Source organism: Anolis carolinensis, chromosome 2 (assembly GCF_035594765.1).
Source record: "Anolis carolinensis isolate JA03-04 chromosome 2, rAnoCar3.1.pri, whole genome shotgun sequence".
Lineage (NCBI taxonomy): Eukaryota > Metazoa > Chordata > Lepidosauria > Squamata > Dactyloidae > Anolis > Anolis carolinensis.
In genome coordinates this window covers 140,282,502-140,306,328 of record NC_085842.1, presented here as the reverse complement: position 1 = coordinate 140,306,328, position 23,827 = coordinate 140,282,502, and the positions used below count along the sequence as shown (strand labels likewise).

Below are 23,827 nucleotides of genomic sequence, written 5' to 3'. Positions count from 1 at the left end.
TATTAAGCAAGTATCCTTTGTTAAAAGCAGGCTTCAAGTCATTTACTCAGTTATTCAAGATTTTTCTATAAAAATCCAATTTTCATTGCAATTCATGGAATTTTAAATTGGTACCTTGCACTTCACAGTTTAGGAACATAGAGTTAGTCACAGCTAAAGTGGACTCATCAAATTGATGGAATTTACATATAGTGGATCTGTGCTAGCTGAAACTAACAGAATTAAAGCAGAATATATAAAATTCTACATATTCTGCTCTAACTCCATGCATTTGTTACATTTCTGCATCTTTTGGCTTAAATCTATCTGAAAGGAGAACATGGTCCTTCAGAAGTAAGATCCACTTGAGGCATAAGACACCTGTCTGATAAGATTTTAAAAGTGGCCAAATTAATGTATTAATGACTGTTTCCTGCCATTATTGAGGCTTCTGGAGCTCATATATACAATTTGAAACTTGAACTCAGAGAGATATACCTACCCTTTTGGTGATTTGGTAAGAATGCAGTGATATGCCTCAGTTGATTTTCCAAAAGAAATCCAAAAACCCTGGAAAGAGTAAGGTTCTAATTGGGATGCCATCAGCAACACTTTATATCCCTTCTGTATACTCCACTGAGAGGAAGCTGGTAGTCTGTAACATGTTGTTTTTCTTTGTTTGCCTGCTTGCACAGTGCCAGTAATATACATGGCATTTCCAAAATAATGTAAACTAACAGCAAAATAGCAAATTAAAAAATTTGTTCTCTGTCCCAGGAAGAATATAATTTCCATTTAGACTTTGGGGAAGGAAGGGAGAGACCATTTTCTGGTTTGCGAACACATTTCCTTGAATGTGATCCTGCATGCACACATACACACACACAAACAAACAAGCAAACAGGGCCCCTTAACAGCCCCTGTACATCTTGGCAAGAGCAATGCTCAGTTAATCTCCATCTTAATGTCTGCTGGCAGCTCTATGTGAAGCTGACACCTGTCACGGAGATATCAGTGGCAGCTTCCTAAACAGGCCTCTTCGTAAACCCTTCCAGCTTCATGGCAAATGAAATGAAACCTCCCTCCCTTATCTGCCATCTCTGCGGCTGGGGGAGGGTATAGGAACCTGAGGTGTGGGGAGGTGGCTTTATCACTTCCAGTGACAAACTGCCTTGGCTAAACAAGCTACTGAGTTGAGGATGGTTTGGGGCCATGCAATTAATGTAGGAAACAAGGATGGGGGATTATGCTAAGGACCAAATAGGGAAATCTCCCCCCCCCCCCCTCCCCTTCCAGCCTGTTGAGTCCACATCAGATAGGATATTTTTAAAGAAATTGTTGTTGGATATCCACTTTCTCATTCAAATGGTTCAAGAATGAAGCATTTCTGCTAAGTACAATCCTACTATTTGGTCTGATTTAGAAAAAGAAGCAGAGTTTGCAAACAACATTTAACATGCCATATCCTTGCATTAAAGGGCCAACTGGGAAGGAGAAATTTTATTTCCAATAGTATAGAGGGAGATATTTCTAGCACAAAATGTTATCATAACAGTCAATTTCATCAGATCCTATGTACCTTCCAGTCTGAATCTGTCTTCTTAGTTCATTGATTAAATTGAATGTGTTTCTTTGTCTCTTCTGGCTGTTTCCATTTGGAAACATAACTGTACATTTTAAAATGTCATGACATTAGATCTTCACCATCTCACAATCCACAAAATCATTTCCTCTCAGATATTAGCCAGCTCTATCTTCACCTGCCAGCTCACATTCCACCATAAGATAAATCAGCTATCTTTCCTATTTCTTTTTTCAGCACTGAACAGCACTGGTTGCTTCTTTTGTCAGAGGTTGTCCCTCTTGATTTGTTCCTAATGTTTGCATGAGTTCACGTTGGAGTTACTGTTCTTCTGCCTAATTCCCTGAATTACAACTAAGGGAAGCTTCTCAAGAGAAATATAGTTCTCAGCACATTCTTTTCCTCCAGTGACAAAATTTCCTTAATCTGATTAACTCCACACCAGATTATTGTTGATACTTCAAATGTTTTAATGATTTTGGCATAGACCAACCTTTTGGATTTCCTTCTACACATCTTCATATTTGGTTCTATATTCTGTAACAGTACAACACAACCCCTTAGTCTGTTCCTTGTGTTGTTCCAGTTATGAGTGCTCGTACTTCAACAGTGAGAGTTACAAATTAAGTCCCTTCCAATGGCCAGATACAAAATAAGGCACAAGGCATGCAAGATGCTTAGATGAGGAAAATTATGTGCTATGAGAAAAAGACATCTTGAACTATTTGGAAATGATAAAAAATATCTTGAATTTATCATCTAGTTTGAGTCAAAGCTGGCCGCTCTGATTCCACTAATCCAGGAGTTTTCCAGTCATGGTCCCAAGGAACGCTTGCATGAGAGCTAAAGCTTACTATACTTATCTAGGGAAGGTTCATCACTGTTGAGTAATGTGAATACTAAATGTGCAACATTATTGGCTTCCACTTGCAGAGAATAGGAAAACTCATAAGGCAATGACATCATGTCATGCCTTGGAATAGTATCAAATATTTTTGCTAAGGATCAGCACCTGTGTGCCACATCATGCAGTTCTCTGAGATCCCCGAGAAATATATTTTCTTCTAAGTAAAGCTCTGATAGAAAATCTACATGAAGGTATTGAGGAGAGAAAGAAAGAGGAAGGCATTTTTAGCATTTTCCTTTCTGAAGATTTCACATAAACGCAGACATACCCCATAGCAACTTTTTCTCATCATAGAAAAAATACTTTTGTACCATCGTGTGAGTTTTTTCAGGGCCGGCTATTTCTTTTAAAGCTATATTATGAAAGAGGTCCTTAAAAAAAACCAAAATCTAATGAAAAATAATCAGTAATTTGATTATGTTTTAGAACAGACGATTAACAATATTGTCACCTCAGTGGAGAAAACAGCCTTTTGGAAGTATTCTAGATAAATATGGTCTCCTATTGACACCTGATTTTGGAAAAGTACAAACAGGGGGAATGGGATAAGAGCAGGCATGGAGTGGGATATGGGGGTGTCAGTTGATCCCATGAGACACTGAGGAGCTCATACTAAAACTTAGTAACTAAACCAACAATAAAACAAGTGCTCTGTGCCTTCTTCCCCCGCTCCCCCACCCCTTGCTTCAAGTTTCCAAATGTCACTTCCAGTTCAGGAGAATTAGGCTTTTAAAAGATTTCCCACCAAATTTTATGTCAACTATTTTAAGGAATAGTTTAAAATTAAAAACCTTTTACTAAGTTTAAACTTGGTTGTCCCAAGAGACCTTCGATGTTTAAAAACACTTTTGCCATTTCAAAGAGTTCAAAATAACATTCCAGCCAGGATCTTTTAAAGACATCCCTGTGACGACAAGCTTGGTCTTTGGACTCTAGTAAGGCTCAGTGTTATTTAATGTGTAACAGTTGTTTCTTATTTAGTTATAAAATTAAAAGCTCTTAATTAAATGTAACCTCTCAAGTGAAGCAACTGTGTGTTTAGATTGTGCACTGAAGGAATGGCTTTTCTAGCTGTGTTAAGATGAAATACAGTTGGCCTGGCTTCTAGACTAGAGAGTCACCATTGCACATATTGTTTTTCTAAGGATCACTTCATGCATAGCATGATTTTCCTGTCCTACATAGAGAGGTATTTTCTTTCTGCAAAGGAAGACTGTTTATGCAGTGTAACTGTAATACACATTTGAACCTTGTCTTTGACATGCTGACTCAATCAAATTGGTCCTTCTTGAAATATTTTGATGAAACTGAGGCACTGATTTATCAGATTCAGTCAAAATGTAGCCATGTTTAACCTGAAGTCCAAAAGAAGACCCCTGTGGTGGAAATCTCGAGTGATACTTCATATGAAGTAAAGGTAAAGGTAAAGGTTTTCCCCTGACAATAAGTCTAGTCATGTCTGACTTTGGGGGTTGGTGCTTATTTCCATTTCTAAGCTGAAGAGCCAGTGTTGCCTGTAGACACCTCCAAGGTCATGTGGCCAGCATGACTGCATGAAGCGCTGTTACCTTCCCGCCAGAGTGGTACCTATTGATCTACTCACATTTGCATGTTTTCAAAATGCTAGGTTGGCAGAAGTTGGGGCTAACAGCGGGAGCTCACCCCACGCCCCAGATTCGAACCACCAACCTTTCGGTCAGCAAGTTAAGCAGCTCAGCAGTTTTATCCGCTGCGCCACCAGGGGCTCCTCATATGAAGTAATACAACATAAAATAAGGTAACCCTTCACCACATATTAACTAGAGGATCTATAGGCCAGGCCCCCCAAACTAAGGCCCACAAACCTTGTGCACCTCCCCCCAAGGTCATTTACCCAGCCCCTGCCCTAAATTGTAGGCTTAGGGTTATTCTAAGTCTGAAAAGACTTGGAGGCACACAACTACAGTCCTATTGATCTTGACTCTCTTATCAGTCAAAAGCAAGCCCACACTTCCCTTTGAAATATTGGTAAGTTTATATTGGTTAGATTGTTCTTCATTTTAACTATTGTATTGTTATTTCATGGATTATTATTTTTTTGCACTACAAATAAGATATGCCCATTGTACATAGTAATGTGTTCGGTTTTTTTCCAACTATAGTCCAACTCCCCAACAGCCTGAGGGACCATGAACTCTGCTTTAAAACAGTCTGGAGATCACTTCCCATGGACGTTTTCCCACCAATGTTATAGAGCGGAGGCCATCATCTGCCAATTGTCCAATCTGCTCCCACAGAATTCTGGAAAGTATAGTTCAGGGCGGAGCCTTTGGAATTCTCAGTTAGAGAGGTCCTTGGCTTCCTTAAACTACATTTCCCAGAATTCAGCAGGACAGATCAAACAACTGGCAGACATTAACCTCATTTCTATAAAGCTAATGGGAAAATTCCCTTTGTCTCCATGTCCCATGGCTAATATTAAAATCAGCTGTGGCTAAGCTATCAAGAGGAAGTGAATGTCTCAAGGGAAGAAGAAATAGTCTTGGTTGAACTGGGGCAATATGCCCCATCTTTTCAAGTAGTAAGAGTTTCATTCATGAACGGTTTGTGGTTGCAGAAATATAATGATCTCAAATTGGGTCTATCTTTTTGAAACACTCTGTGCTGTAATGCTCTATCACTTGATGTGTGTTTGGGAAAGGAGAAGTAGTAACATAAATGATCTACTTTTTTTGCTTTCTAGCCAAGGGAGAAGTTGAAAAGGGCCAAGATTGAGCAGGTCTCCACAAGGTGAAGGAGTGTAGCATATTACATGCTGCTTTGCTTTCCATGCCTCCATCTCTGGTTACTGCCTCCAAGATGAACCTGATCTACTGTTGTCGCATTTGGCTTGTGGTTATGGCTTCAGTTCTGTGCCAGGAGGTTCTTTCCATTCACCAACAGATTTGTACCCAATGGACTACTTCCAATAACAAAACTGTTGCTCCCTCTTCTATCTCTTTATGTCTTTATTGAAACACACTTCTTTTATATTTCTTTCCTACAAGAAACTAAGCATACCGTGAGAGAGGGTTTTATAATGGGACTTGTGAGAGGCCCTTAAATATCTCCACGGTTCAGCATAATGAAATTACCTGCTCTAACTCCACCAGGAAAGCCATCCAATAGTTCTCTTAGCTCTCTCTGTCTCTCTCTCATTCCCTTGGAAAACCGTTTGTTTATTTGATTTAATTTTTAATTTTCTAATTTTTTCTTCAATTGTGTGCACTGGAGCAAAAAAAATTGCCTTAAGCAATCACGAAAATTCAGCACATTCTGTGGCTTTGAAATTTATTTTCACTCCTGGATGTTCACTTTCAGCTAACTGAAATTCACATGCTATTCAGATGAAATGTAGCAGATGATCAACAGACAAATTCATTGCAAGGAAACATTTCTTTTTATGTACAACATCCCAGGCAAACATCTTCATTTCACAACAAACCAACACTTAAAATAACTGTTGCAAGTAATAGGGATGTGCAGAATTCCATTTGGTGATTTGGGAAACTTCGGCGATCTGGCAGCCAGATCACCAAAAACAGACCGAGCAGGATCCAGCTGAATTCTTTAACCAAAACTGATCACAAGCACCTAGATCTTTTGGCTAAAAGGGGCAATGAGGCTGAGCAGTACGCTTCCTGAGGAGGAGGCTGCAGCGTGTGGGCAACTTCACAAATCAGGCAAGAGCAGGTACTTGGTGGCGATGGCTCTTCCTCTTCTTTCTTCCCTGGCAGCCTCCTCCACCCTTTAATGAAGCCTCCCCCCCCCCCAACCTGGAAGAGTGCCCGTTTAAGCCAAATAAGGCTAGAAAGAGAGAGAAAGAGAAAAAAAGAGAGAGAAGGGTGGAAAAGACTTCCCTAGTCCTCTCCTGCAGAGAGGGCCCCACTGGGAACTCGCTTTCCCAGCAGCACGTTTCGTAGTGCTGGCATTGAAGGAGCCTCTGTGCTCCCTCCTGGAGCATGATAGGAGTTGAGGTTTTTTTCTTTGTGTTTCTCACATTTCTTTCTCAGTCAATCAGGGGCCGGGTTGACTGTGTCCATTCTCCTCCCATCTTGTGGCACGCACTGGTTAGCACTTCAGTCCCCAGATTCTCCTCTTGTGTGTGTGTTTTTTAAAAAAAATGTTATGGTAAAAAAGTTTTTAAATTCTCAAAAATCAGTGGATTGGTGAAACGTTCTGAAGGCTTGTAGTCCTCTAAAGTTTTCCCATTGGCATCAATAGACCGAATCTTACCAGAATGAAAATGGCACCTTCCTCCCAATTTCGAGAATTTCCCAAAAAACGGAATTTGGAAGGGGGGTAAAAACAGAACTGAAAATCGTACCATTTTTGAGCATTGTGCACACCCCTAACAAGTAACACTGTTAGCTATAATGCATCATTTTCACTGGAAATGAAGGCAGAACATTCCTCTTGCTATGCATTATTTAGAGGCATTTGAACCATTTCTCCATTTCAAAGTGTGTTTTTTAAAAGTTAAAAGTAACCCATTGCAGTGTTAGTAACTTGCCGATCTTTAAAAAAAATTGGTAAGGAGTTGCCTTAAAATAAGAAATAAGTTATGAATCAGATGTTAAAAATAGCATTCCGTCTTCTGCTTTTCTCATATCAGCTTCTTTGACTGTTAACATTGTCCCAGCAGGCCCTGCTTAGCAAATGGTTCACTGCCTTTTCCATGATGTCATCTCGGTTTTCAAATTCACTCTTCTGAAAAAAGACCTATCAGTGACTGAAAATGTTTGTTTTCTGCCAGTCATTACAGAAAGGGAAGGCAATGAACAAATTCTATGTTATAGTATTCAAAATCATTTGACAGATTTAAGGCACATTCTGGGGCCCTCTAATTTAGTACACTCGGTCCCCCATATCCCCAAGTTTCTCTTTCATGGATTTGATTATTTTTAGGTTGTAGCTGTTACTTAACTAGCATGGCTTTCTTGCTCCAACTCCTTCTGCTGCCCCTCCACCTCTCCACCACTGTCCTACCAACAAGGCCAGCCCCCACTCCCCCCCCCTTTCCACCGCAAAGCCTGATCCAGATTTTAAACCCCTTCCCTCCGCACCAGTGGTTTTCAACCTGTAGGGCCCCAGATGTTTTGGCCTTCAACTCCAGAAATCCTATCAGCTGGTAAATTGGCAGGGATTTCTGGGAGTTGTAGGCCAAAACACCTGGGGACCCACAGGTTGAGAACCACCACTCCACACCTTCTTTCCTCAAAGCCTTATCAGGATTTTAACCCCCTTTCTTCATCTCCTACGTCACTGGATGCCAAAAGGTCCATGATAGGTCTATGATATTATCTCCTTAGAGTTCCCATAAGTCAGAAACAACTTAACATTTTGGAATTCTGAATTTATGTTGACCTAATTTCTAGCTACTCTTTCTCCCAAATCTTCCACTCAAATCATTTCATTTGAAGTGAAGTAATAACTAATAGCAAATCTTGACCTGGAATAAATTTTCTTTTTTGTGAATGCAGACTGAAAGTTAGGCCCAAGGGAAGTTCTCATTGACTGCAAACCTGGATGGCCAGGAATGCTGTGAACTGCTTCCTCTGGATTATCTCAGGTTTCTGGTGCTGACAATAGCTGTGGTTTCTTTCTGTCACCAGAAATAGTGCCTGGAATCCCTTGGCAGCAGGAAGGGTGTTTGGTGCAAAGATCAATGCTGGTAACCTTTCTAATTTTGGTGGGAAAAGTGGATGCTTGTTGCATTTTGCTGGAGAAATAGCAAGAGGCTTACCAATGTTGTTCACTAAAATGGGAAAGACCGAGAAAAGAGGCTGGATAGGCAGCCACCATATACTGTGCTGGGAAAGCTGGAGCCTTGGAAGGCTTATCTTTTGAACAATAAACATCAAAATCTGTGCTGTAGATGAGAAGCAGATAATGGGTGTGGGAAAAGCATTCCCCCGGAGACAGGACTGGAGCAATGCTGATTGAAGTGGGGAGTAAAGATTCTGGAGTAGAAGAGGAAGCAGAGATGTTTTGAGCAAGTAATAAAAGCAGCAAGGTTAAATAAGCCATGATTTAAAATTGACCTTTAAGGGATATTCATAATATCTCAAAGAAATTGTATGGCTTTTCACTATGGACACTATGGAAAAGAAGCATACCAATTAGCTTTGCCTGATGGGTTTTAATGTTTATGACTTTGTTGTAATCTATTTTTTCATGCAGGGTCTGCCTTTCCTTTGAGCCAGACTATGGGCCTCATCACCTTGGTCTTTGATGCAGCGGACAGCGGGGGGGGGGGACCCATAGGGCAGTGGGGCAAATCATGGGATAGTGGGGTGAATCTGTCTCCTGGCACCTTACATTGCCCACACTACCTTTGTGCCCATCACATGCCGGAAAGCATACCTTTCCTTTGTGCTCCCAGCTTGTCCCCATGATTCGCTACCTGAACACAGATAGTCTCCCATATTCAGGGCCTTAGTCAATTTGGAGTATTGTTTGAATTTTGAGGGAAATGTTGAATAGGGAATATCCTCTGCAAAAGTCAAAACAAAGCCCCTCATAGGATCTTCCCTTTTTGTAGTCACAGAAAAGGTACTTTCCAGATGCAATATTTAGTATTACAACAGAAACACAGTATTCCCAGTAAAAAAAGAGCCAAAGTTTTGTCCAGGATTCAAGGGTTAACTTTGTTCTGTGCTTTTTTTTATAAGTGACTTGGTGTGTGCAACCATACAAAAGTTGTCTTTGTTTACTCATATTTTCCTTTTTCAGTGTTTGTAAAGCAGTATGCATTCCCCCAATGTAAATGCATAAAAATGTGATATGGGGTAATGTTGAAAACTATAGGTAATAAAATGCTATGCGATCCATAGCTTTTCATTGGTACACTAGTTTCATTGCAATATAATCCATAGTGCCCCTTTCTTTCCTAAAACCAGCGTGGACATCTGACATTTCTTGCTTTGTATGTGCTAAAGTCTTTGTTACAGGAATTTGATCATCATTTCCCTTACGTGGGAAATTAATGCAATGGTCCTGTGCTTAATGTAATCCCTGGTGTCCCATATCTAGGTACTGGAATGTATATTGAGTGTCTCCAATCTATGGGAGACACAGATTATCTTGCCTTCCATATTTGTTGACATATGTTGTTGTTGTTGTTGTTGTTGCTGTTATTGTTGTGATTTAGTTTGAAGCTAAAAGTATTTGTTAGCGTTAGAGTAGATGTTGTTGTTACAGATCTATGCAGGTCTATTGACAAACCATCTATTTCTAGTGATTTATTTCTCCCAAATATTCCGAGTACAGCTTCCCTTTCACTTTCTAATGCTGGTGGTTCATTTTCATATGTCATCCTCCTCCCTCTCTGTCCCAGTTGTATTAAATGAAAAAGAAATACTGATGTTTCAAGCAAAATAACTGATAATGATTCCTTTATTTCAGCTTGAAGACACCATTTAGTATAATCTGTTCTGTGGACTTTGTAGCATAATGCTGTAAAGCAGAAATGTTTGCTATGTTCTGGGGAGGGATAATCTTTTATATTTAAAATAAAAAACATCTGGCAAACTAGCTGTAAGATACCCCCTATCTAATGTTAGACCCTTATAAAGTTGTGAGAGATCCCAGTATCTTGGCGCCGGATACAAAACATTGATTGTACACTCTTTGTGATTGACTAATCACATGTGATGGATTTATCACTTCAATAAAATTTTCTGTTAGCTATCACAAGAAGATTTGAAACCATAAGAGGAGTGAAATGCTAGAAGAGATTCTCATGGAGACTCATAGAAACAATCTTTCTTTCTTTCTTTCTTTCTTTCTTTCTTTCTCTTACAGAGCTAAATATGTTTATGGGAATCTTATGATGTAATTTCACTGGGGTTGAAGTGAGGAGCATCTGTTTTGAAAGAGGTACTTCCTTCAACTTGCAGAAAGGATACATCTTTTAAAATGATACCTGCTGTGACTCATCTCTAACGCAGTATTGCTTTTTTTTACCCCAGCATGTCTATATTTCTGCCATATGCATATGTATGGATCCTTCAATGGTTTATTAGTCCATTAGTCAACTGTGATGTATGTGATGTGACTGTATGTTGGTCACTGTGTACCTATCCCCAAACATACAATAAATTCATGCACAGGTGTCTTCCAAGCATACCAAAACCAACAAAATTCCCATGACGATCAGCAAGTGGTGACAGAGACAGGGCTGCGAAATCTGGAAGCCTCCAGCTACAGACCAGGCCATGGGTGATAGATATGGATTCAGTCGTTCTAACCATTGCCAATACTCTACCTTTGGAAGACACTTGTACATCTCTACAAGTGATCATCTATGAGGATGAGGATGTGATGAATCAATAAAAATTATTTAATAGAGAGATGGCTCTACTCATTTTGGCCATATGATCTCTAATGACATGGATCTTGATCTTCAGAGCTGGGATTCAAAGTAGAAAGTCTTCTGTCTGCCCTGATAAGAATGTGAGAGTGGGCTCATACGCTTTTAGTGTTTGTTGCATGAATACAAAGGGGATAATAAAAATGATGCTCTTTTAAACTGGTATCAGGAGGATGAGCAACAAAGGATCATACTGTCTTTTAACTCCTCCACAGCATGAAAGCTCTGTCTCTCAATTTGGCCAGCAGTAAGAGATGTCATTTGCCAGCTGGATCTGGGCACTGAGCCCCCACGGGGTGTGAGATCATTAATCCATGCCCCCTTCTTCCTTCAGACACACCCCAGGAAACATGCCAGACTATTATGACCACAAACCCACTGTGAGATAATACATCTTATCTGCCTGAGCAACTTTTAATGTGGTCCTCTTGATTAGTGTTTAGAAAGGAAGCAAACAATTGATTTAAAATAATTGGTAAATTATGATTAAATAAAAATGTTTACATGAAGGAGTTTGTCATTGATATGATAAAATAAATATTTGCAGAAGGAACTTATCCTTGGCCCAGAGCCTGGTCCATGAGCTCTATGAGGTTGACCGTGGTCTCATTTTAATAAAGATCAGAAGGCTTTGCAAAATGATATTGTGCCCCCCTCCACTTAGTCAACCCGCGTATATATCAAGAAGGCCTCCATCCTGTTCCCTGATGCTCTACAATTACAAAGTCACTTTCGGTCATCCTACCAGTGCATTTATTTATCCTGTAATCCTGTGTTAAAAGTGAATTTTGGGAGGTAGCTTAATGTTTGGGTAAGGAACAAAAACAAACTAAAAACCGAAGCCACATAGGCGACAACAGTTAATGTAAAAATGCTCTCAAAACTTTTGCCTATTACTTGAATATGGATACTGTGGGACTGTAATAAGAAATATAACATGGCCATGGCAGTGGCAGGCTCACGTCCAGCTGATCGCATTTAAGCAGAGTGTTTCAGAAGTGCCCAAGAGGCCTTGTGTGAAAGGAGTCAAAATAATGTATCTGCTACTTCTTAGTTAACTTGAATTACTTCAGGCACATCCTCACTATATTTGTATAATCTGTACCTGTCTCTACATGCATCGGATCCTATCCTGGGAGAAAATTGGGGTATAAATTCAATAAACAAATTCCAACAATCAATACCCAGATTACTTGAATTGATTTCACAGTATCAGAATTTTAATAGGTCCTACATCTATTAGCAAGTTAGGGTGACTTCTACAGCCCAAAAAATTAAGCTTCAGTCCTATGCAGATAATCTGTTACAAGCATTATAGATCATGAGGTCATGAATAAGTTGTTAGTGTATATTTTGCAGCGCTCTTTTCCTGACATGTCTATTTTATTTTATTTTTTCTTCTATTAACTTGTTTTGATAAGGGGATGCTTTGTAATTACACTATTTGTACATGAACAGAAGATTAATATTGTGGCCCTAGTTAAAACTGCTGGTTGGTTTTTATCTTACTCATTCTCCATGGACCTTAGTATGACACCTGAAGTTTTTGATATCTTTATTCCAACAATTTCCCTTTGAGGTAGGTTTGCTTGAGAGAGAGCAACTGGCTCTACATTACTTAGCTAGCTTCATTTCTCAACATGGATTTCAAAACAGATGTCCCTTATCTGAATGCAGTACTGTACTCTATTCATTGATTTTAATAAATGCTTGTAAATTGAGTCAAAGTATTTGTCAGTTCTCTTTGTGCCTTCATCCCTTCTATTTCTTTTGCTAGGTCAGCATTTTAGCATCCCAACTACCACCCAACTTGGGAACCAAATGGGGTCAATCTTCTAATGTTTCCAGATATGCCTCATCGTTAATGTGGTTTTGCCTCATTGAAAAGGATGAACTTCTGGCTGCAGTCTCTCAGCTTGCTATGCCTGTGTTCCAAAGTACTCTATATTTCTTGCTTGCACAATGCTTTTAAGCAATGGAAATGTATTGTTTGTGCTGTATGTTTGACTCATTTGTTTTCCAGTTGATAAAACATTTTGCTTCCTTGGGTATCAAAGCTTATTTGAGCCATGGACTCCTTGCACAGTTTTGGACAAGCCATTGTGTCTCTCCAGCAACATTTCTATTCTGCCAAATGGGGATCTTTTGCAGGGTTGTTGTATGATTGAAAGAGAAAGTGTTACTTGTCCTTGACAGCAACTGGCAGACAATGAAAAACTTCAGTGTGCAGCAGCTGGGTGCTATTTATCAGGGGTTTGCAGTTTGGTTAAACCCCGGTCTGTTTTCGGTATCTGGATTTTAGTGGACCCTCAGATCTGTTTTTGTTTGTTTGTTTGTTTGTTTGTTTGTTTGTTTGTTTTTGAGATTCCCAAATTTGGTTGGGGAAAAAATCCATTTTTCGATCTGGCAGACAAAAGTTCAGGGAAAATTCAGCCCATTGGCATCAATGGGGAATGTACGAGGCTTCCCTTTCTCCTTGAACCTCTTCACATGTGCCGCCATGGCACCCGACCCACACCTTGCACCATCCAGGCTTCCCCCACATCTCCCTCATCACACAGAGGAAGCCTGAGCCTCAGTAAGCCAGCTGGATTCAGGATTTAAAAGAGGAGACCCTGTTATTTCTCCTTCACTCACCCTTCTTTCCTAATCTGCTTCAAGCCTCAAGCCAGCTGAGTTCAAGTTTTAAGGGAGACTTGGCTATTTCTCTCTCCACTCTCCCTTCTTTCCTGTCCGGGTTGCCAGAGCACCATCCCGGCTTCCTCCTCATCACATGGTGGATGCCTCTTTAAGCCAGTATAAGAAACCACTATTTCTAGGAACATTTGTCTTCAACACCCTTTCAATTAAGCTTAGTTAAGGGAGGCACCCTTTTTAAACTCTTATTTCAGTGGAAGCCACACCACCTGAAGGAGCATTAGCTATTCTTTAAAAAAAGATATAAATTACCTCCTCATTTTATGGCAGCTTTAGAAATGGTAAGATATGTCCTCTACCCCACGTTTGAAGGGCACCATCACTGGCAGTTTCTTAAGTGTGTAGAAAGTAAACTGCTTATTTATTGCTATTTGAGTCAAAAAGCAAGCCAAGCCATGCAGAGCTGTGAGCGGCACTGAGAATTTAGATCACTGATCTCTCTCTCTCTCTCTCTCTCTCTCTCTCTCTCTCTCTCTCTCTCTCTCTCAGAAGCCTGTTTGCAGTAGAAAAATGGAAGCCCAGCTTGGCTAAAAGACATGTCATGACTTTCTTCTGTTCTGATTGGCTCAACAGGCAGTGCTCATAGGGAAACCCCATGCGGGTGCCTATCCATGCCCCACATGTAGCCAAAAAAAGAGAAAGTAGTCATTTTTGGCAGCCACGTGTCTGTTGTGGCCAGAAAAAAAATGGTGGTGGAGCCTGTACCATTATGGCTGGCCGAAACAGCCAGTGCCTGTTTTGAAAAATGAATCCATGCACAACCCTACTATTTATAGGGGAGAGTCTTCTAAAGATGTGGATTCTTTATCTGTGATAGTGTTTTGTATCAGAGTTGCTGCTGTGCACTCTCCCCTTTTCTCTCCTATCCCCATATACCATCTGTGCTGTTCTTGTTGTTGGGAAAAGTAGTGTTTGGAGACTGGGATCAGTTGAAGGAGAGGCAGCAATGCAAAGAGAACAAGGTGTTTTGCTCTGACAGCTCAACCTGGGTGTTCAAGAAATCTAAAACAGGTGGAGTTCTATGAGCTTTTGGCACATCGAAATGGACATTATGGGATGTATATAGATGAGAGAGCAAGGTTGCGCCCTTTGGCTGGCATTTTGATCACACCCGTCCCTTCCTATTAGCTTCTACTATATGCTCAGTGTGTGTCCCAGGGAGTTCCCATGAGGACATTTCAAAAGGAGCCCACCAGCGTTACATTGGCCGGGAGATTAGGGAGCGCATAACATGATCTCCAAGAGAGATGGAATCTGTAGTAGCAAAGCCAGCCTGCCCCACCCTGCACTCAGCTCACATTTTGCATCCCTTACTCAATAAACACAACAGATTGCCATTTTTTGTTACAATTAAATATTTACACTAAGCAGAAAACATTTTGCATGCTCTTTTAAACAGCCGTGTCATCTCGCTCTTTTCATTCTCTAATCTTTCAGTTCTGAATCAGAAGTGAAGATTTTTAGCCTATTTACTAAGAAGTAAATATTATGATGGAAACATCAGACAGCTTAGTAGTGACTTTAGGAGAGTGGAGAAAGCATTTTCTGGTAGTGCTGTCAGTTGCAAAACATCCAATAGGCTACCAGCCGACAGAAAAAGGTTATTCTTGAGATCTGACCTTAGGATCTTTAGAACTGGAATAAAGGCTAGTCAACGGCCTGGACTGACATTATCTTAGCAATGCAGAAGATGTTGCCACATGTGTCCATCATATCTAACTCAAGTAACATCAAAAGTTCCCAGTCATGAGAAAGAGCCCAAGATTCAGCACATCTAATACTCCCAGTTATTTCCATACCAGCAGTATCCAAACTCTTGACAGTTCACAGGCCTGGAACTTTGGAAACTAGCAGACCAGCACAGAAGTTATGTGCATAACAGTGTTTGAGAATCATTGGAAGTACACTGTCTCTGCCATCAAACTGAGTAATTCATGTTGGACCATGAAGCTCAGGTTAAATAGTTATCTCTGCATCTAATGTCACATGAGACACATGGGACACCCATCAAAATGCTACAGTATGTACTATATAATTATCGTATCAGAAGCAAACCAAGGGTACAGTTGTAATGTATTTCAAAACACAAAGTTAAAAACTTGGCACTACCGTATACTAAATGTCCTTTGACCAGTAGCTGGCCACTTGGAGTGCCTCTGGTGTTGCTATAAGAAAGTCCTCCATTGTGCATGTGGCAGGGCATGGACTGCATTGTAGTAGGTGGTCTCTGGTTTGCTCTTTTCTACACTCGCATGTCGTGGACTCCACTTTGTGGCCCCATTTCTTGAGGGTGGCTCTGCATCTCATGGTGCTGAGTGCAGTCCGTTCAGCACCTTCCAAGTCGCCCAGTCCCCTGTGTGCCCAGGAGAGAGTTTCTCATCTAGTCTCAGCGACTGATTGATGTTCCAGGTTTTAGCCTGCCACTTTTGGACTCTACCTTGCTGAGGTGTTCCTGCAAGTATCTCTGTAGACCTTGGGAAACCATTTCTTGATTTAAGGCATTGACATGCTGACTGATATCCAAACAGGGGATGGGCCAGAGATGTGACCACCTTGGTCCTTTCATTATTGGCTGCTACTTCCTGGTAGATGTCAGGTGGTGCAATACCAACTAAACAGTATAATTTCTCCAATGGTGTGGGGTGTAGACATCCTGTGATAATGTGGCCTGTCTCATTAAGAGCCACATCCATTGTTTTAACATGATGAGATGTGTTCCACACTGGGCATGCGTACTCAGCAGCAGAACGCAAAGTGCAAGAGCAGATGTCTTCACTGTACCTGGTTGTGATCCCCAGGTTGTGCTAGTCAGCTTTTGTATGATATTGTTTCTAGCACCCACATTTTGCTTGATATTCACTATGCTCTAAAAAGCTCCAATTTGGGAGGCTACCAGGGTGGATAGTAAATATCTTTATTCTCTCTTTGATTGTGGCAGCATCCCTCTTTTAGTAATCATAAGATGCCATTTTTGTCCTATCAGATATCCCAGAGAGAGAAAGCAAGAAGCATTAGCCTCATTCTCATTGGCCTAGAAATGCACATGAATAAAATCCTCATTTATCACAAAGCTGAATAATATGATCCTCTAAACTTTGCAATCTGTGAATGGATGGCTAGCATCCGTGGGACCATTTTGGTTAATTTTGGTTAAGTAGTTGTTAAATAACAAATGGTCAAGCTTTTTTGACAGATCATTTGCTGTACAATACAATTCCCCTGTGCCACAGGGAATATTTTACAAAAATTCCTGTGGATTCCTGAAACAATAGATAATAACTAATATTTTATTGTGACTATTCATGAACTGGAAACATACTATCAAATTGCACTGGAGAACTTACCTACCTTTAATATGTTTTTGACTATAGCTCCTATACCTCCTTATAATTAGCTCTGATATCCAGGGCTGATAAGTTATAGGCCAGCAGGATTTCATAGAAGCACAGTTTTTCATTGTCCCATGGAGTAACAAGGAATTAATGGAGAAAAGAGGGTATCATACCAGCCACAACTCATAGCCACAGGTGTTCAAAGTTGTGGTTCACTTTATTATTAGTGTACTGCATTTATATCTTTATAAATTTGACTGGCACAACCTGGGATCACAACCAGACACAATGAAGACATCTGCCCTTGTGCTTTGTTACTCTGCTGCTATGTACACATGCCCAGTGTGAAAGGCATCTCACCATGTTGAAACAGTGGATGTGGCTCTTAATGCGATGTGCTGCATTATCACATGATGGCTAGGCCCCACACCACTAGAGAAATTGTATTGTTTAGCCAGCATTACACCACCTGACATCCACCGGGAAGTAGCAACCAATAATGAAAGGACCAAGGCAGTCACATCTCTGGCCCATCCCCTGTTTTGATACCAGCCAGCACACCAATGCCTTAAATCAAGAAACAGAGATATTCGCAGGAACACCACAGCAAGCGAGAGTCCAGAAGTGGCAGATTAAAACCCGGAACATCAATCAGTGGCTGAGACTGGATGAGAAACTCCCTTCTGGGCACACAGAAGACTGGGCAACTTGGAAGGCGCTGAGCAGACTGCTTTCTAGCACCATGAGATGCAGAGCCACCCTTAAGAAATGGGGCTACAAAGTGGAGTCCACAAAATGCGAGTGTGGAGAAGAGCAAACCAGAGACCACCTACTGCAATGCAGACTGAGCCTTGCCACATGCACAATGGAAGACTTTCTTATAGAAACCCCAGAGGCACTCCACGTAGCCAGCTTCTCATCAAAGGGCATTTAGCACAATGGCAAGTTTTTCAGCTTTGTTTGTGTTCTTAAATACATTACATTTGTACCCTTGGTTTTGCTTCTGATATGATAAATAAATAAATAAATGCATTTCTCTTCTCTTTTCTGGCATAAGATCCAAGGTGGCTTGCAACAAATTTAAACAAAGACACAACTAAAATTTTATTGTATATATAAAAAAAGGCAAAAATACAATTTTATTAAAAGCATAGTTTAAAGCATACATTTAATGGAAGGGATAAAAACACAACTCAGCTAATTAAAAGACCCTCTGGCTACATGGGTTTAAAGGTCTGTTTAAACAGAAGTGTCCTTGCCTGCTGGCTGATTCCACAATTGTGAAACCCAGTTGCCAACTGTGAAAGGTAGTTGCTCCAGTTATTTATTTAAAAGATTTATATTCTGCCCTTCCCACCCTGAAGGGGACTCAGGGCAGAGCACAACATATATACGGCAAACATTCGATGCCGGAACATAAAATAAACTATAAATATGCATAAACACTAAAATCAGTTATCTTCACATTAAAACAATTATTTTAAACCATGAAAAGTCAGCCATTAGTTTACTATGTAGGGGAAGGAATGTTTCACATAGGACCAGTGCTACCATTTTTCAGATGGAAAAGACTGCAACAAACAGTAGTTACTTGAGGGGCAGTAGTTATTGTTTTCTATGTGTTACTCCTGAAATCTCTATGAGAATAATGCTCTGGGTCCCTTAAACTAGTCTGCAGACTCAAGTGTGGTGGAAAACAACATCCCATCTTCCCCCAGCAACAGCAAGAGAGTATCCCTCTGGGCAGCTAAACCAGGAAATCCCAATTGGATCCCCCCCCCCCCCACGAGGGTCTTCCTTCAGGGGCAAACCAAGAATGGGCAAGATCCTGAACAGACTCAGAAGCAGAGTGGGCAGATCAAAAGACAACCTGGCAAAATGGCACTGCCTAGAAAAATCCTCCTTGTGCGACGGTGGAGCAGAACAAACAACTCAGCACCTGTATGCTTGCCCACAATGACCTGCCTCATATACAGAGGAAGAATTGTTGAAAGCTGCAGACAATGCAATTGTTGTTGCCTGTTTTTTGTCAAAAATTATTTAGCCGTTTGTGTTCCCTCCATCTTAATCAGTTTTATACTTATTTATGCAATGCTTTTGACACAAAATAAAAACCCTTTGGTTCCACATAATAAGGTCTGAAACAGGTTCCATGGGCACCTTGACACAGAAACATGGGGTGCACAGTCCAATTTGGTTTTTTACAAAAACTATATAGTGTTCCCTCACTACTTCACAATTTACTTTTTGCGGATTCGCTGTTTCGCAGTTTTTCAATAAACTCTAAGAGATAAATCATTAAAAAATTCAATTTACAGCCTAAGGAAGGGAGGAAGGAGAATCCAAAAGATGAGAAAAGGAGCCCAAGTGGCAACGGGAAGAGAAGGAGGTGATTTATCAAAACACAATTGGTTGATAAAGACTTAAAATAGTGTATATCTGCTAAAATAATGTATAAATATATAGCGTCCTTACTTCACAGATTTTCACTTATTGCGGGTGGTCCTGGAACCTAACCCCCGCGATAAGTGAGGGAACACTGTATAACTATTTTGAAGAAACAATACTTACAGCACTGTCAAAGCAACTTCCTCAGTGGCTAGGAGTTAGTTATGGAATGCTGTCCTTTAAATTAATGGCAAATAATGTACTTATCTCTAAATCGGACATGGGCAAACTTCAGCTCTCCAGGTGTTTTGGACTTCAACTTCCACAATTCCAAATAGTTGGTCATCTGGCTGAGATTTCTGAAGTCCAAAACACCTAGAGGGCTGAAGTTTGCTCATGCCTGATCTAGAGAATGATTATACAGTAGAGTCTCACTTATCCAACGTTCACTTATCCAACGTTCTGGATTATCCAATGCATTTTTGTAGTTGATGTTTTCAATACATCATGATATTTTGGTGCTAAATTTGTAAATACAGTAATTACAGCATTACTGTATATTGAACTACCTTTTCTGTCAAATTTGTTGTCTAACATGATGTTTTGGTGCTTCATTTGTAAAATCATAATCTAACTTGATGTTTAATAGGCTTTTCCTTAATCCCTCGTTATCCAACATATTCGCTTATCCAACATTCTGTTGGCCCATTTATGTTGGATAAGTGAGACTCTACTGTACTTCTGTTCCTACCAACTGGAGTGAAAGAAGTTGCTGTCCTGCAGCACCCAGAGGGTCACAGACTGCCCATTTTAATAGACAGTTGGGATGGAGTGGGTGGAGTATGGATGATGATATTTAAGCATGAGCATACTCTTGCAATTTACAGTCTTTCTGGATTGAAAAAAATAAACACCTCTCTCCTTGTGAGCTTGAACTGCTAAGCTTTTTGCTGCAAAGCTAAGGCTCAGATATTGTTGTTATTATTATTATTATTATTATTATTATTATTATTATTATTATTACGTTTCTGTGTCTGTGATTAATGGGAAGGCAATTTGTCACTATCACGAGAGTCACCTTAAGGCAGGCATTTGGCAAACTTCGGCCATCTAGGTGTTTTTGACTCCAACGCCCATAATTCCTAACAGCCAGTAGGCTGTTGAAGGCTTTCATGGCTGGAATCACTGGGTTGCTGTGAGTTTTCCGGCCTGTATGACCATGTTTCAGAAGCATTCTCTTCTGCATCTATGGCAGGCATCCTCAGAGGTTGTGAGGTCTGTTGGAAACTAGGCAAGATGGGTTTATATACAATAGATTCTCACTTATCCAACATTTGCTTATCCAACATTCTATTCCAACACAGTTTGCCTCCCACCCTGATCCACAGCTGTTTCTTTAGGCAGCAAGGATTGAACTTTTTATGGATTTAATTCCCGACAATGTTGCTACTATACGTTTATTTTATGCAATTCTATCTTTATTTGTAGTTAATTTGTTAGTAGACAATTTTTTTTTAGTCTATGTTTTCAATATATTGCGATGTTTTGGTGCTGAATTCATAAATACAGTAATTACTACATAACGTTACTGTGTATTGAACTGCTTTTTCTGTCGATTTGTTGTAAAGCATGATGTTTTTGGTGCTTAATTTGTAAAATCATAATGTAATTTGACTTTTAATAGGCTTTTCCTTAATCCCTCCCCATTATCCAACATTTTCACTTATCCAACGTTCTGCCAGCCCATTTATGTTGGATAAGTGAGACTCTACTGTATCTGTGGAACGTCCAGGGTGAGAGAAAGTACTCTTGTCTGTTTGAAATATCTACCTCGAAGCCCTGATCACGGGTACTTGATTCCTGATGGATTATATCTGATTGGATTTATAACTATGTCCATTTCAATATAATTGTTTTGGTTTTGTTCTGATGATGTTGTTTTATTTGTTTACTATGTTTAAGTTGTTGTATGATGTTTCTGACAGTTGACTGTTTTTGTACACTTGTTGGAAACCGTCCTGGGTCCTCTTGAGGAAATGGAGCGGTATATAAATAAAGGTTTTTGTATAAGTGTTAATGTAGCAATTGGCCACCTTGGTTAGCAATTAATGGCCTTGAAGCTTCAAGGACTGGCTGCTTACTGCCTGGGGGAATCCTTTGTTAGGCGGTGTTGGCTGGCCCTGATTGTTTTCTGTCTGGAATTCTCCTGTTCTCTAGTTTCCAACAGACCTCACAACCCCTGAGGATGCCTGCCATAGATGCAGGCGAAACGTCTGGAGAGAATGCTTCTGGAACATGGCCATAGGTAAAGGTAAAGGCTTCCCCTGACGTTAAGTCCAGTCATGTCTGACTCTGGGGTTTGGTGCTCATCTCCATTTCTAAGCCGAAGAGCCGGCGTTGTCCTTAGACACCTCCAAGGTCATGTGGCCAGCATGACTGCATGGAGCGCCGTACAGCCCGGAAAACTCATAGCAACCCGGCCGGTAGGCTGTTAGGAATTGTGGGAGTTGGAGGCCAAAACACCTGAAGGGCCTAAGCTCGCCTTGCCTGCCTGAAAGCAAAGGCCGAGCCTCCGAAAAGTCTCCCGATGTTCAGGCCAGGGCTGCTTTTTCCGATGCGAGTGCTCAAAGCCGCCTCCTGCTCGTCCTGGGGCTGCCTCTTCTTCGCCGCCGTGGTCTCTCCAACTGCGTCCGGTGGAAAGAGTTAAGCCGGAGCCTGTTGATAGTCGAGAGCGAGTGGCTCAGAGTGAAGCCCTGGAGGGAGAGGGAGGGAGGGAGGGAGGGAGGCTCTTGATTGGCCAAGTTCCTGTTGGTAGTACTAACGGATCAGATATCCAACTCCTGTCTTCCTAAGACCCTTTAGGGATAGCCGGCTCCCCGCTAGACTATGACATCAGCCAGGAGACCCGGTGATGCTGCCGATCCTAGTCAAGGCTGAGCCGGGAGGGGAGGGGTCTGCTGCCTGGCCGCCTCGCGCCGCGTTCATTAGCCCGGCTCGGGGCCCGGCCATGCAGTCGCCTGGGGAGCAGGGCCAGGGCTGGAGGGGACCACGCCGCGCCTCAGCCCCCTGACGCTCCCGCCCGCCCGCCCGCACTGGGCTCCTGGGTGATCTGGGCTCCGCGGGCCAGCGCTTCTCTTCCGGGGGGCTTTCTGGCGCGGGGACTTACTCACCACCACCAGCACCACCTCCGGGCAGCTCCACATCACCATGACTCTCCTGGGGTCTGAGCATTCAATGCTGATTCGGAGCAAATTCAGATCAGGTAGGGCGGACACGGCAAGCCTTTCTCCTCAAACTTTCCTCGGAGGCTGTTTCTCATTAAGCAGCATGCAGGTCCAATAAGCAGAGAGTCGTAAAGCTGTCACGGGGGGCTTGCACTCAGGGAGGCTGCTCTCTCTGCAAAGGAAGACATCATGCCTTTCCCTCTCTGCCTGCCTGCTCCCTCTCTTTCTGCTCTTTCACTACTTACAAGCTTCTATCTGTGGTCTAGGTTGTCTTTCAAAAGCCCTTCAACCCCAGGGTTGTCCAAGGCAAGTTCTCTTCCCTTAGGCACATGGCTAGGTAGGTAATATGGTAGGACTCCTGGGACAAGTCCTCCCATCCTCATGAGTCAGGTGCCATCCTGTCTTAGCCGGCCTTGATGCTTCCTTTACTGGCTGGCAGCTTGGCAGTGTGTTTCCTTTTGGGTTGTGACTAATTGGACAAACATGAATTTTGCAGAAAGGCATCATTTTTTTAGAAGTACAAATAACAAATGGAACATGCAAAAATATTTAAAATGACATCACCAGAGAAATAAAGCTAGAGCCAAATGACCGATGGCCATTTTCGGAAGCTTTTCCACCAAAAATACTCATGCGCCAGATCTCCAGAGTGGGTTGAAGCCCTGTTGGGGTCTTCTCCTTGGAGGACTCCCACTGTCAATCAAGGTGAGTGATGGCGAACAAGGACAGGAAAAGTCACCTTGACCTCTGCCCCTCTGTTGGGTCAGATCGTAAGGACTTCAAAGACGTTCAGCACGAGATGCTACACAGTGGAGTGGAGGGCTCTTGGGCGCATTCTTGTGTTTGTGTTAGTTTTGAGATCATTCTGTTTTGAGAATGCATGCCTTTGCCTCCATATGCCACCAATGAGTGTACTGCTGTTCGCTCACAATCTGTATTCGAATGGGAAAACTTTCCTGTCTCTTGTGCCCATTGAAGAATGTCACCCACTCAAACTGGGGGAAGGGGGGTGGCCGCAGTGTTTCATCTCTGGAACACCAGAGATAATGAGAAGATCAGGGCTTATCATCCTGATGCTAATGTGCTTGGGTATTATCGGGCTGTTTGAGACAGCTGGGTGGTCAATTGCTGTGTTTGCTTAGAAAATATAAAATTGGCAGCTAGTTGAAAACTCCAGGGTTGTGTGTACAAATGCAAGAGGCGCTGACTGGCTGGGGTTCTACACAGCTTGGGTCCAATACTTTGCTGTGGTTTCTCTATCACTGCAATCTTACATTTCATGTGGATAAGTCATTCCTCAGAATCCATTGGTGTATTATGATAATG

General features: G+C 41.5%; 1 protein-coding gene and 1 long non-coding RNA gene across 6 annotated transcripts in view; one reads left to right on the top strand and one right to left on the bottom strand.

Annotated features, from left to right (window-relative positions):
- myocd (myocardin) overlaps positions 1 to 23,827 on the top strand; it is a 296,181-nt gene that overhangs the window by 226,991 nt on the left and 45,363 nt on the right. Inside the window, exon 1 of one of the 5 annotated variants that reach the window (XM_008104318.3) lies at positions 22,413 to 22,539. The exons of 3 other annotated variants lie outside the window; for them this stretch is intronic. In XM_008104318.3, the coding sequence (XP_008102525.2) occupies positions 22,485 to 22,539 (55 nt within the window). In that variant the 5' untranslated portion in view covers positions 22,413 to 22,484. Of the gene's footprint in view, positions 1 to 22,412; positions 22,540 to 23,827 lie in introns of those variants that run through there. One more of the 5 variants, XM_008104320.3, reaches the window with a different exon arrangement.
- Positions 17,969 to 22,583, bottom strand: LOC134296268 (uncharacterized). The gene is made up of 2 exons (XR_010002910.1): positions 22,448 to 22,583; positions 17,969 to 22,030 (listed from the first exon to the last, which is right to left on the bottom strand). It is a non-coding gene; the product is annotated as an uncharacterized LOC134296268 (long non-coding RNA).